General features: G+C 38.9%; 2 protein-coding genes across 3 annotated transcripts in view; one reads left to right on the top strand and one right to left on the bottom strand.

The window, feature by feature from the left end:
* clcn6 (chloride channel, voltage-sensitive 6) overlaps positions 1-9837 on the bottom strand; it is a 43116-nt gene extending 33279 nt beyond the window's left edge. For both annotated transcript variants that reach the window (XR_004223589.1, XM_002937529.4), the window contains exons 1-5: positions 9672-9837; positions 8295-8354; positions 6372-6437; positions 6123-6188; positions 5108-5174 (exon numbers count right to left, since the gene is read on the bottom strand). Coding sequence is in view for 1 of the 2 variants with exons in the window: in XM_002937529.4 (XP_002937575.2) it covers positions 5108-5174; positions 6123-6188; positions 6372-6437; positions 8295-8354; positions 9672-9740 (328 nt within the window). In the remaining variant the exon portion in view is untranslated. The remainder of the gene's footprint in view (positions 1-5107; positions 5175-6122; positions 6189-6371; positions 6438-8294; positions 8355-9671) is intronic.
* A 171-nt stretch (positions 9838-10008) lies between these two features.
* The window catches only part of mthfr (methylenetetrahydrofolate reductase (NAD(P)H)), a 31748-nt gene continuing 26651 nt past the window's right edge, over positions 10009-15105 (top strand). Inside the window, 1 exon segment of the mRNA NM_001102994.1 lies at positions 10009-10090. The gene's annotated coding sequence lies outside the window, so the exon portion shown is untranslated.

Below are 15105 nucleotides of genomic sequence, written 5' to 3'. Positions count from 1 at the left end.
ACAAATTTAGTAACATAGTAAGTTGGGTTAAAAAAAGACATACGTCCATCACGTTCAACCATAATGACTATATATAACCTGCCTAACTTCTAGTTGATCCAGAGGAAGGCAAAAAAAAAACCCCATCTGAAGCCTCTCTAATTTGCCGCAGAGGGGAAAAATTCCTTCCTGACTCCAAGATGGCAATCGGACCAGTCCCTGGATCAACTTGTACTAAGAGCTATCTCTCATAACCCTGTATTCCCTCACTTGCTAAGAATCCATCCAGCCCCTTCTTAAAGTTATATAATGTATCAGCCAGCACGACCAATTCGGGGAGGGAATTCCACAACTTCATAGCTCTCACAGTAAAAAATCCTTTCCGAATATTTAAATGGAACCTCCCTTCTTCTAAATGGAGTGGGTGCCCTCGTGTTTGTTGGAAGGACCTACTGGTAAATAAAGCATTAGAGAGGTTATTATATGATCCCCTTATATATTTATACATAGTTATCATGTCACCTCTTAAGTGCCTCTTCTCCAGTGTAAAAAGACCCAACTTGGCCAGTCTTTCTTCATAACTGAGACTTTCCATACCCTTTACCAGCTTAGTTGCCCTTCTCTGGACCCTCTCTAACTCAATAATGTCCCGTTTGAGCACTGGAGACCAAAGCTGAACAGCATATTCTAGATGGGGCCTTACCAGCGCTCTGTAAAGGGGAAGAATAACCCCCTCCTCCCGTGAATCTATGCCCCTTTTAATACAGCTCAAAACCTTGTTTGCCCTTGCAGCTGCTGCCTGGCATTGCTTGCTACAGCCAAGTTTATTATCTACAAGAACTCCAAGGTCCTTCTCCATTATGGATTTGCCTAGTGCAGTCCCATTAAGGGTATAAGTGGCTTGCATATTTTTACATCCCAGGTGCATGACCATACATTTATCCACATTAAATCTCATCAGCCACTTAGCCGCCAAGATTGCCAGTTGGTCAAGATCCTGCTGCAAGGATGCAACATCCTGGATAGAACTGACTGGTCTGCAGAGTTTTGTGTCATCTGCAAACACTGAAACATTGCTTGTAATACCCTCCCCTAAGTAATTTATGAACAAGTTAAACAAAAGTGGTCCCAGTACAGAACCCTGAGGGACCCCACTGATTACTTATTCCAAGTAGAGAATGTACCATTAACCAACCACCCTCTGCAGCCGATCCTGTAGCCAGTTTTCTATCCATGTGCAAACGACTTCACTAAGAACAATAGACCTTAGTTTAGAAAGCAGTCGTTTGTGGGGAACAGCATCAAATGCTTTGGCAAAATCCAAATAGATTAAATCTACTGCATCCCCACTGCCCAGCTTCTTACTTACCTCATCATAAAAAGCAATTAAATTGGTCTGACATGACCTGTCCTTCATAAAGCCATGCTGATTACTGCTCATAATGGCATTCTCCACTACATAATTTTGTATGTGATCCCTTAACAAGCCTTCAAATAACTTGCCCACCACGGATGTCAAACTTACAGGCCTATAATTGCCAGGCTGAGATCTCCCTTTTTAAATATAGGAATGACATTCGCCTTCTTCCAATCCCTAGGTACCATACCTGATGAAAGAGAGTCTGAGAATATCAGAAACAAGGGCCACTATAATTCTGACCCTAGGTCTCTCAGTACCCGAGGGTGTATTCCATCTGGCCCCGGTGCCTTGTTTACATTTATCTTGTGTAACCCTTTAGGGCTCTGGCACACGGGGAGATTAGTCGCCCACGGCAAAACTCCGTTTGCGGGCAACTAATCTCCCCGAGTTGCCTACCCCTGCCATCCCACCAGCGAACATGTAAGTCGCCGGCGGGATGGCAGACGCGGCGGGGCGATTTCAGGAAATCGCCGAAAGACTCGCAAAATCGCGCCGCCGCATCTGCCATCCGGCCAGCGACTTACATGTTCGCCGGTGGGATGGCAGGGGTAGGCAACTCGGGGAGATTAGTCGCCCGCGAACAGGGAGTTTTGCCGCGGGTGACTAATCTCCCCGTGTGCCAGAGCCCTTAAGCACCACATCCTGTGTCAACCACTGTGTAGTTGGAGAAGAGGCAACAGTGCAGCTATTGGGTGGGACTTGGCCCACTGGCTCCTCTACTGTATACACAGAAGAAAAGAATTGGTTAAGCACATCTGCCTTTTCTGTATCCGCTGTAACCATATTGTTACTATAACTCAATGGGGCCACACCCTCAACCTGCATCTTTTTACTATTACAGGTATTGGACCCCTTATCCGGAAACCCGTTATCCAGAAAGCTCCGAATTATGGAAAGCCCATCTCCCATAGACTCCATTATAAGCAAATAATTCAGAATTTTAAAACTGATTTCCTTTTTTTATGTAGAAATAAAACAAAACCTTGTAATTGATCCCAACTAAGATATAAATAATCCTTATTGGATGCAAAACAATCCTATTGGGTTGAATTAATGTTTTATTAATTTTTTAGTAGACTTAACGTATGGAGATCCAAATTATGGAAAGACCCCTTATCCGGAATACCCTTGGTCCCGAGCATTCTGGATAATGGGTCCTATACCTGTAATATACTAAAAAAACTTTTTGGGGTTAGTCTTGGCCTCTGCCGCAATGCGCTCCTTATTTTCTATCTTTGCCTTCCGGATTGCTGTTTTACAACACTTGTTATAGTGTTTATATTCATTAAACGCAGCTACTGTCCCCTCTGACTTATATTTCTTAAAAGCTTTCCTTTTTTTCCCTATTAACTTCTTTACCTCAGTGTTAAGCCACATAGGGTGATTCTTAACCCTTTTTGCCGAGTGTTGATAAAAGAGTTCATTTATCTTTTGTAAGTGCAGGTATGGGATGTATTTTTGAACCAACAAATATATTTTTTTTTAGTTGTAATACAGGTGTGTAGGCAGCAATCTCAGTGCATTTTGCCTGATCCTGAGCTTTTAGAAGGAGGCAGAACAACACAGTAGAACTGCTTTCAGAAAGGCTATTGTATCTCCTACTGTCAATACGACCCAAGTCGCATAATAGCAAACAGGGTTTTTCCTTTGTGGGTGCTATTCTCATGTCTACCACTAGGTGGGGCATGGAAGAATGGGTAGCGATGCAAACAATTTCTGACATTTTTTTTTTTTAACACTACTGTGCTAAAATCTTCACCAGCCTTCAAGTACCTGCATTTTGGAAGGGTAAGAGGGTCTGGTGTGTCAGAGATCATTGCCTCTCATTGTATTTATATATAATATTTGGGGCTAAAGTTTCCACTGCTTCTCAATGTATTTAAAGCAGAAGGAAAGGCTAAGTCACTTGGCGGTGCCAAAATGTTAGGCACCCCCAAGTGCCTTTAATCATTTACCTTTTACCCCGGGCTGGTGCCTCTGTTAGGAGAAAACTGCACCAGCCCAGGGTACCTGCAGGGAGTGCTTCCTTCTTCCGGCAAAATCCCTGGGCCAGCGCATGCGCAGTAGGGTGAATAAGCTGGCTTTTTTGTTAAAGTTCGGCTTTCCACTCTACTGTGCATGTGCAAGCGCGCGAACAAGGAAGAAGACAAGCTTGCAGCTACCCCGGGCTGGTGCGGTTTTCTCTTAACAGGGGCACCAGCCCGGGGTACCAGGTAAACGATTAAACTCACTTGGAGGTGTCTAACATTTTGGCACCCCCAAGTGACTTAGCCTTTCCTTCTCCTTTTAAGTATTTGTGGTGCTACTACCCTCTGTCTCTCACTGCACTTAATGTTTTTTGGATGCTTCTACTTTTGCCACTCACTGTATAATGTATTTAGAATTTGAAGTTGTTGTTTATAGAAGTCAATGCCCCAGTATCTATATATTTATGCTCATTATAAATCAGGTATATAGAAATATATGTACAATTAACCAATGCTATAAGTTCTCCTACTTGTTTGTGTTTGGATTTTAAAACCAAATTTGTATCCAGCAAAATATCCCAAATAGTGTCCACCAAATTGTATTGAAAATTTGAAAGACAGCCTCAACGGCATCAAATATCCTCCACTGAGGCTGGTATTGGCATTATGAAACCAACAAAATTCCAGTGGTGAGTAGAAAACTATTATTTTATGACTCAAATTCAATTCACTGTTGATACCCTGTTTCCCCGAAAATAGGACATCCTCCGAAAGTAAGGCACCCCCCCGATTTTTCACCCCCCTCGGGAAAATAAGGCACCCCCCGAAAATAAGACACCCACCTAAGGTGGGCGATAAATCTCGCCCAAACGATGGAATAAATGTGTACTGTATTCTTCTTCATGGAAAAATAAGACATCCCCTGAAAATAAGACCTAGTGCATATTTTGGAGCTTAAAAAAATATAAGACAGTGTCTTATTTTCAGGGAAACACGGTAGCTGTCAAATAAAGTCTCTGATGCCTTTATACTTGAAAACGAGTTTAAAAAGTTATTTGTCTGAATCCAAACTGGCTAACATAGAAAATCAGTTAGCAATTTTAGCTTGAAGGTGAATGCACAGTCACAGGTAAAATATGAAGTGCATTTATACTTATCTGCCGATATTAGATCGGTCACCCTGAAGCCTGCAGGAGGAGAAGGAAAGAAGAGGCTCTCTTGTCTACATTAAACCATGGCCAGTGCAGTTTTCTCTTAACATTTGGCACCCCCAAGTGATTTAGCCTTTCCATCTCCTTTAAAGGAAAAGTAACACTAAAAATTTTTAAGTAAAAAATCTATTTTACCCTGCCCCAATAATTGCCCTATCCTGCAAACCATTTAGTATTTTGAATGCTTTATTAGAAAATACCTTGGCTTCCGGTCATTGTAAAAAAGGCGATACGGTGATGCAGGGGAAGCATCCATTATGCAGCGATCGATCCTAGCCTGACTCCTTCCTATACAGAAGGAAGGCTAGGATCCTTGTATGAGTGATTATCATGGGTTTAGGGCAACGTGTGATGCTTGCCACTGATGTTATCTTTAAGAGCTTTACAACTCTTTCAGGCATACTACATATGTATAAATGTATATCTGCAGTGTAACATACTGTATATACTGAAGCAACCTGTATGTAGAAATGAAAGCACAAACTAGTTAGAGGGGGCAATTTGGAGTTTTATGAGGATTAAAAGGATACATCCTTGTACCACTCTATACTTAAACCGGGAGAAGAGCTGGACAAAGAAATCTACAAAGAGCCCAACCTGCAGAAAGTAGAAGAATAAAAAAAGTAAAACAAATTATTTTCATGCTAATTCATGCTTTTTTCAGGCTGTTTCCATAAATCACTTGGCATCCATGGTTTTAGAGAAAATTAGTTTGTTTAGTTTATTGGTGGTCTCAAAAACACTCTAAACCACTAAAATAAGAATGCTGATAAATGGGCTACCCCAATTGTAATATACATGTTGAAAAATACACCAAATCAATTACAGTTCACATTAATTTACTTGCTGGGTAATTACCCACTACTAGTCTATAACCATTAGAAATAAGGGGGCCCTATATTACTAGCTGGCAGAAACTTACCGCCACAAAGCCTGATTTATTATCCTACTGCCCACCTAGGATCCCTTTAAGGGGTAGGCCCACCAATCTAAATACTACAGGACCCTTTAAAGCTGGACCATAGCATGTCAGGCAACATGCAAGGGCCGCCAAAAAAGAAGAGGTCTTTTTTTGGCGGCCCTGCAGTCAAAATGCCCTTTGTTTGAATGGAAAGTTCACTGCAGACACTGGAACTTATTTTGTATAGTTTTTGAATAATTTAGCTTTTTGTTCAACAGCTCTCTCATTTGGAATTTTATCAGCTACCTATTTGGTAGGGTACAATTTACTCTAGCAACCTGGCAGAGCAATAGTGTTCTGGCTGCCAGGGTCAGTGACCCCTATTTTAAAAGCTTGAAAGAGGTAGAAGCTATAAAATTACAAAAACTATAGCATAATAAAGACCAATTAAAAATGTGTTTAGAATACACCAGGGGGCCCAACCCCAATTCCAGATCGACCACAATGGAATTACTGCTGCCAGGTAATTACCCATTGGTGCACTATTATTCAAACAGTAGTTGTAATAAAATGATTTATTCTCCACCATTAATTGGTCATTTGTTTATAACTAGGATATTAAAGTGGAAAAATAAAAACTTTACCAGTCCAGTGCAGACTCCTATAGCAAACACCATTATCCACCTCACTGCCTCATACCTCCAGGCTCTCTGGTAGGAAAAGAAATACAAATTATTAACCTTTTTCATTAATCAACAGTTATCCTGAAATGCACTAAATAAAGAAAGTCACTGGGACTTGAACACCAGTGCAAAACTATATTTTACTTTTCTCACAAACCTCCTGGATTCCTCTGAATCCATATTTCTTCGTTATTATGTTTATAAAATTACCTTATAGTTGATACTCTCCAGAACTTCAAGATATGGATCACTAATACATCGGTCATAATCCAAGCTCTGCAAAGAAGAGTACATTTAAAAATAACTGCAATTGTAAAGGTTAAAAAAAAGTTACTGTATGTTATAGGCAATATTTCAGATATATCATCTTTGCCCCTAAATCCTTACTAGCTGTGGTAGAAGCTGAATTAGAAACCTGTTGCTGTAGGTATGCCTGCATGCAAAAAGCCTATCAGGGGCAATACTTGGTAATGTAGATAATTAGAATACAAGTATACACCTGTTCTTCAAGGAGAACTAAAGTTAAACTTAAGAAATAGGCTAGAAATGTTGTACATTGTATTTTGGGCTTCGGTACCAGCCAATGGTAACCATAGCCCCATAGCAGGGATGATCTGTGCCTTCAAAGATGCTCCCCAGAAGCCCCTCATCATCTTTTCTGCTGATTCACTGCAATGCTCTGTGCTGCTGTCAGTTACTGACCTTAGGTGCCGATGCACAATATACTGTATATATGGAATATAAATGTAACAATATAAGGCTGATTAGTAATTCATTTGGATTCACATAACATGGCAGCTCAATTAGCATCAGAATATAATAATCATCCCTGTAGCATCAGCTTATATAGCAGACAAGCATTTTCATTTTGATAATTTGTAACAACCCCTAAGCTTAGATTCTCAGCAGCTGCTCAGTGCCCACTGAGCATATGCAGTGTCCCAGACAGTTCTTACATAATGCAAGATCAGGAGCTCATGTGACAACTGTAAAGACCTATATCATTACTACTAAAGAGATGCTGAAACTTTTGGCTAGTGCAGTCAGTTTAGAATATAAAATATGGCATTTCTAGCCATATTCATTGTTAGGGTTTAGTTCTTCATTAGCCTTTGTTATGAATGTTTTGTTAGAAGTCCATTTTGCAGGGAGATTATCTGTGCACTGGTAATTTAATTATAGGCAAAAAATATACAGCTTCAGTACTGAAGTATAGCCTTCTGGCTTGTGTGAGGTACTCTATATAAACCAAAGGCATGCATACATTCAGGGTTACATTAGCCAATGAATAGACAAAGCAGTGTCTTTTACTCCAAAATGTTTTCCTGTTAGTTAGAAAATATGTTTATTCCAGATGTTTAGTGAGAACATCACAAAATGGTAGCTCAAGGTAAAAGGGCAATATAAAGTGAATAATGTAGAGCCTATTGTAAGTCACCAAAAAGTGCAGACTGAAACATCAGTCTCCACAATAAAGAATTGAAGATCTTTAACACTAACGGTAAACACACACATACCTACTAGTAGCAGCTACTTGTCAAGGATACAAAAATAGACAATGCTGATCGTTTGCGGATTATTGTCTCTACAAGTGTTTTAGCAGAGGCAATTCTCAGTATGGTCTATGACAGGGTATTTTCTGTTGTTTAGTAGCCATGACAAGTAGCTGCTACTAAGAAGCTCCGTGTGTCTTCACTCTGAGCTGACCGGAGCTGTGTGGATTCATTTGCGCTACTGGATATAGACAGACAGATAAACAGATATATATAGATATGCCAATTTTATAAGCTAGTGTAACATTTTCTGATGAAGTGTTCATGCTAAGCATTAGCGTATTTCTGCACTTGTTTTTAAAGTAATGAACACAAGTTAATTTTTAACTAAGAGATTTCAGCATATAAATATATAAATGTGACTGAAACTGGATGATGCACCCCTGTTTTGTAAAAATCGAGTTGCCACATTTTGTGGAAAAAAATACCAGCATTCTTATGTAGTTATCTTTCTTCTCTATTACTAAAGTTGGGATCAAGCATCATTTTTTGCCAGCCAAGCTAGGTGTCAAACAATAACAAAAATTAAAGGTTATTCATAATTAGTGTATAAGAACCAATTTTTATTTCTGAATCTTACTTCATAATCTTTCCGGGGTAGAATCTCCTCATCTTCTTCATGTGTTTCTCCTAGTATAGTCTGTGAAAACAAAACTTTATATATCAAGGAGTGGTCTACTTTAATCCCCCCATCACCAATATTCCACTGCTATGCATTTAAAGATCAAGCAAAAAAAAAAAAAAAAGAGAGAACAGAAGTGCTTTATATGCATTTAAAGATAATGTACTTCGCCATGCACTGGGAAAGTTCGAATACAGGTACCTTCAAGTAATCATATAATTTTAGGCATTACTAGATTTTGAAATCTTTTGACTAACTGTAGGTTTACAGTAATATAAACATTGATTTATAATGCTACCTTACTGAAGACATAAGGTAAGCCTGCAGGGCACTTTGGATATTTTCTCTGTACACTGCCAAAGTCAAGAAGTTATTTTCATATTTGCACAGTCATAAAAATAAATGAATCATGGGATAAGGTGTGCAAATATAATTTTCATGCCTTTGTGCCAAACGGCATAGATTCACAGTGAACACTGAATACACAGAACACAATTCAAACACAAGCTGTCACGTTAAACAACCCTAGATTTTCTAAGTATATTATATGGATATGGTTTTCGATTTTCATGCAATGCAAGAGTTCAAGACAACATATTGGACTGCACACAAATGCTTGTTACACCATTCAGCCAACCAGAAACATCATAAAAGCACTTACTGTAGGACAATGTCTTACACACGTAGCTAGAAGACACAAAACTACAACTGTTTGTCCTAATATAACAACTGACATGGGTGGCTGAAATTGGCACCTGAGTTAATATTCGTTAATATTCGAGATTAAAAGACATTTATTTGAAACAAAAATAAATAATGTAATAATACTGTATCATATGCAGTAGACAAACATGTGAGTTACTTGACAGTTGAAGGCCTCTGCCATAATAGATAGGAACATTCTATAAACACTGATTTTACCATATCCAAATAAAACAGTTGCACTGAGCTTTATCTCCAAGAAGCAAACTCTTTTATATATCTATTTGTGATAAACATACTTTTGAAAACCTAAAATGAAATATTAACACCAGTTACTTTGATTCACCCCAAAATGCAAGTCAGTGCCCATTCACTGTAAACCCTGGGAGACAAAGACGGGAGAGAGGTGCCTGACATCCTTTGAAACATGACTCAGTCATTGTGCTGCAGTCATCTTACCGAAAAGTAAGGCTGCGATTTATCTACAGAGAACGCAGCGAGCAAGTCATATTTATTATCTATACAATTATCAGAAACACGGGAAGTGATAGGAGATATCGAGACGCGGCCGCACTGCCAGGTTTTTCATTAGATATCAGAAATTCTGCACTCCAGTCAGACTTGTCCTCTCACCAATTCCTCTGGGGTGCGGCTCTCCCGATTTCCGCAGCAACAGCAAACCGAACCCCCGCAGCACGCCATCTTTTTTGATACCCCCTTCCCAGAGTCATATAACACGTGATAACAACACCAGCAGATCCCCTCACTACCCTATGACAGTGAGGAAGCTCCAGCAAACATTGTTCAGATGTGCCCCACCCCTTTTACGTCACGTGACAGAACCCTTTCCATATGGCCAATAGAAGACACTGATGAGAGGCCATGTTGTTGCGCGGATATTGCGGTCACGTGACATTGTCGCGACCTCGTTACCCCAGTCTCCTGAGTGTTCGGTGACGTTAAGTGAAGTGAATGCGCGTACACGGCACTCTTCAAGCGTGCTCGGCAAGACAGCGTGGGTGACAGGAGAGCTTGTAGTCACAGTGGATAAGGTAAGACCATGTAGCGTTTGTGCAGGTGACTCATTGTTAAATGGGGATAGAATGCTCACCAGTCTGTAGCCTTTAATATAAGGTGTCATATATGCTGTGTATGTGGTGCAGCTGTTTGTTTTGCGCATATTTTTATCAGTGTCTTAGGTCTTGCTAATTGAATGACAATTTACAAATGCAGCCTAAGACACTGACATGTAAAATAAGCGTTGTCCTTATATCAGACGAAACCTTAACCAAGGCACAGTGTGAGGAGCTTGAACTTGTAATGCTCCAAATAGATCTAAACTGTCAATGGCACATGGTCCCACTTTCCTAATTTGGCTGCATGGGATCAGTGCTGCGTTTATCTAGGAGTTGGAAGGGAAGGGGTCAATCTTAGCCTGTATATTATTGCAGAAATGAATAAAGGTATACAAGTAATAGGAGATGTTGGTATAAAAGAGAACGATTTACAGAGATTATAACTCGTTCACATCTATCCCTGCCCTGATGGAGTTTACAATCTAAGGTCCCTATTACAGTCACAAACACTAGGGTCAGTTTTATCAGAAGCCAGCTAACCTGTCTGGATATTTTTGGGTGAAAACTATAAAAAAAAAACAAAACTATAAATCACTGGACCTGAGGTTTTTCTTTTGTTTTGAAGATCATAGAAGTCCTTGGTCAGTTACATTTTACTGTAGTGGGACAGTCAGCCCAAGATTACTTAGCCACCTTTTATTGTATTTCTGCTCTTCATTCTCTGTGATTCAACACTTTCATTCGAATTCTCTTGCACTCTGGTTGTGAGAAGCAATATGTATGTGTGTGTGTAATATATAACTAAATATGTATCTCAGGAATTTTCACACAAGAGTCATCAACTGAAGAATATTGTGGTTTTATTCAGTTCAACGTTTCAGTTCCTGATTGGAACTTTCCTCAGGGACAACTATATATATATATATATATATATATATATATAAGGAAAAAACATGGAAGCCGCACGCTCAGGTCTTATGAAAAAAAGAAAAATATTTTTTATTGCCAAAAGAGAATATTTTTATTTTTCATAAGACCTGAGCGTGCGGCTTCTGTGTTTTTTCCTTGTGTACTTTTTTGAACTCTGCACCCAGGCAATCCCTAATTTTTGATTTTGTGAGTGCCGGCGGTCTCTACATTTATTTATTTATATATATATATATATTATATAATATAGCAATGAAGAGATCCGCACTTACAGGGCTTATAAAATAAATACAGTGTTTATTGAGAAGATTAAGGTTTCGGCTGTATCACTAGCCTTTTTGATATGCTAATTAGAATTTGAAAGGATTAAATTAAGTGTTTATACTTGATACTACATATGGAGCTGTACAGTTAAGTATCACATTGAATAGATGGCACCACATGCAGTTGTTTTTTTTTTTTTTTTGGCCCTGCTGCACTTAGCTCCACAGCCACTTTTTTTCAGATTTTATCTATGTGTTGTCACCTGCACTTTTTAGGGTTTTGGCACAAGGGGAGATTAGTCGCCCGCGACAAATCTCCCTGTTCGTGGGCAACTAATCTCCCCGAAATGCCATCCCACCGGCGAAAATGTAAATCGCCGGTGGGATGGCATAAGCGGCGGCGCAATTTCAGTGATATCACGGAAGTTGCCTTGAGAGGCTGGTGGGATGGCATTTCAGGGAGATTAGTCGCCCGCGAACAGGGAGATTTGTCGCGGGCGACTAATCTTCCCGTGTGCCAGAGCATTTAGGCTAATGTCCCACGAGGAGATTTAGTCGCTGCGATTTTTAAAAAGCGAGTTCCAGCAACAAGTCACTTGCTTTGTCTCTACATAGAGAAGAATAGAAATCGCCAGTACCTAAACCGACAACGCTACTACAAATCACTTATTGCTCCGAATCGCTATCATACCCTTTTTCGAGCGATTTTACAAAGAAAGCATTGTCATTCATAACTAATGGAATCGCTGAAAGTAAAATCCACTGATCAGAAAGTTGCTGCAATTTCCCCATTGCACTGAGTGTAATTTATAATTGTGGGCGGGGAATATGACACCTGGATTTGTGGGAAATAGAATTGCTCTGTTGTTGAAATCTCTAGTAATCGGTTGTTAGGAAAAGACAAGCAACTTGTCTTTGGAACTCGCTTTTTAAAAATCACATCAACTAAATCTCCCCGTGCCACATTAGCCTTAATTTTGTACTTTTGTAAGTGCATAAGTGGCAATTTCCCTATTGTTCTGTATAGAGGGTAGGGATAAAGAGACCACATCTACCCTTGCAGCGAACAAGTTTTTGAGGACCTTTGCTCCCATAGGCCATTTGGCTGGGGGGGGGGGCAAATATAAAAATCTAAGGACCCTCCTTAGTCAATGATGAAGGGCTGCTTGAAGATTCTGCCATTTTAGGCCATGTGGCTAGGTAGTCAGATTATTTATTTATTTTGTTGCGGTGATTGGGCTTCAAAAAAAAAAAGCTGTTTTAATCTCCTGCACAGTACAAAACAGTGAATGTCTAATACGGTAGACATGCTGTTGACCTGCAATATTTTTATTTACTTTGACCTGCTAACTGACCTGCAGCAAGTTTATGTAAAACCTGACCTGTTATCTTCCACATAAATTGGAAGTGATGCCATCCCAGGGGGGAGGCAGGCAGATAGGACTATTTTAAGTCCTGGGCCATCCGCCTTTCCACATCAGCATATACTTTACTGGTATCCACCAAATATCCATATTTTTTTGCCAGTAGGACTTGCTACAAAAAATGCTTCTGCATGACTTCCTTGTGTGTATAAAACTTGCATTAGTGTAACTTTGAGGTAGACTATTATGCAGGTTAGTGGGCTTACAATTGGACAGCCCTGCCACATTTAATATGTATGATTTTAGAGTTATAAAAATATGAAGGTGTGACATATTTTATGCATTATAAAAAATATTGTATCCCTAACTGAAATGCATAAAGCATATGATATCTGCCCTGCAGTGCTGATAAAATATCGCTGAAGTTCAAGAAAGAAGAAATATAAAGTCTTTTAGTCCAATTAATGTTAACAGTAAGATAGACCAAGATATTTAAAAATAAGGAGGTTATCTCACACATTCATCAAAGTACAACAGGTCCGAATACAAAAAAAATCGTATTTTTTTAAAGGTTACAACTTTTGCGTGTTTTCTGCAACTTTTTCGTACTTTGAGACAAAAAGAGCAACAAAATCGTATTGTCGCGCCATGTAAGAATGTTTCGTATTCATTCAAACTATCGTGACTTTCCTTTGGCCAGGTTGGAGCTGCAGAGTGCCATGGAGTCCTATGGGAGGCTTCCAAAATCATGCAGAGAAGGATCAAAGTCAGAAAGGTTTTACTGCATTTTACGATCGTTCAGATACGAAAAAAATCACACACTTTGGGAATTATACAATAAGATATGATTTTTTCGTATTTTCAAATACAAATTTTTCGTACTTTAAAAAGCGCAATACAAAAAAATCGTACTTGATACGATTATTTTGTATTGTGCTTTTTAAAGGTACGAAAATCATACTTTGATAAGTCTGCCCCATGTGTCTTCAAAGATAAACAAAAAGTTGGCACATGAAGATGTCCCATAAATGGTGTAAAAAAAAAAATATAAACATATGGGACTTAGAAACCTCGAAGGCAGTAATACACAATCATGAAAATAAAAAAAATGAGATTAAACATTTCTGCCAGTACAGTTAAAAACCCTAACCCATAAGTTTTTTATATTTCTTGTTCGGTTTGTTGTGAATGAGTATTATGGTACAAATATACAAATACAGTAATAAAAAAATGTACCTACATGTATCTGTTGTAAAAGCACAAGCTTTTGGGTGATAAAAAAATTTTTAGTTAAAAAGTTCAGTTAAGTAATTTCAGCCTTGTTGAGAGCCTCTGTGCAAACTCCTATTAATAGTTGAAGTCTGGATTATGGTAATATATCAGGGCTTGGAGACAATATGGACAAGATAGTGTCTTCGGAATCAGAAGTCATTAATACTTTTGGAGATATGACAGCTAGCAAAATTGCTGAGTAGAAACACTAAATCCAGTCTCGGCCAGGTGTCACAAAGGTATAGAATGACTTTTGCCCCAGGTTCCATAGAACAAAGTTTTTACTTTTACTATATCATTTTATTCTATAATCACTTATTGGTTACTAGGAAAATAGCATGACTAATCAATCATCATATTTATAGGACTTTAAGTAGTTTACAGTTTTAACATAGATAGGGTGACCATGACATGTAGTTCTAGAAACATTAGGGTTGATTCACTAAAGGTCGATATTTCGAGCGCTATTTATAGCATGCGTTAAAATTTTTATCGTGTCTTAACGCACGATTCACTAAAAGGATACTTGTGTTAATTTAGACGCGATGCTGCTTGCGTTATTTAAGTCACGAAGACTTTATTTGATGCAACGCGCGCTAATGAACGCATCGCGCACAAATGCCGCATGCGAAAAAACGCACACGCCATACTAGCCATACATGCCATTACTTTCATAAAAGTACTGGTCTGAAAATGACCATTTCCCTGCAAACTGGAGGATGCATCACTCTAGGGCCAACACATACTTGAATAAATAACACTGCAAAGTCCATATTTTATTGCCAAAAGCTCATGAACTGTACTTTTCTATAATTACCGCCTGCCTCAAGTATGTGTTAAATTTCGCACAGACTAATGCGATATTTAGCGCGGATATGTGTTTGTGAATCATGCGTTAGTATTATTTCTGCACGCAAATTAAGGCAATGCGGTAATATTAACGCATGCGGTAGCGCGTAAATTAACGAATGTGATATGCGACTTAACGCACGCGATAATACTTTAGCAAATTGTGTGGGGTTTTTTTGCGTCAATTTAACGCTTATCGACCTTTAGTGAATCAACCCTATTATTTTTAAGACATTGGATATATATGTAGATGGATGGTATATACTGTAACTATACTTATTTGTAATTATTTTTTCCAGTGCAAGTTAACCGCCTC

The sequence above is a fragment of the Xenopus tropicalis genome, chromosome 7 (assembly GCF_000004195.4).
Source record: "Xenopus tropicalis strain Nigerian chromosome 7, UCB_Xtro_10.0, whole genome shotgun sequence".
NCBI lineage: Eukaryota > Metazoa > Chordata > Amphibia > Anura > Pipidae > Xenopus > Xenopus tropicalis.
This window is presented reverse-complemented; position numbering and strand designations above follow the sequence as displayed.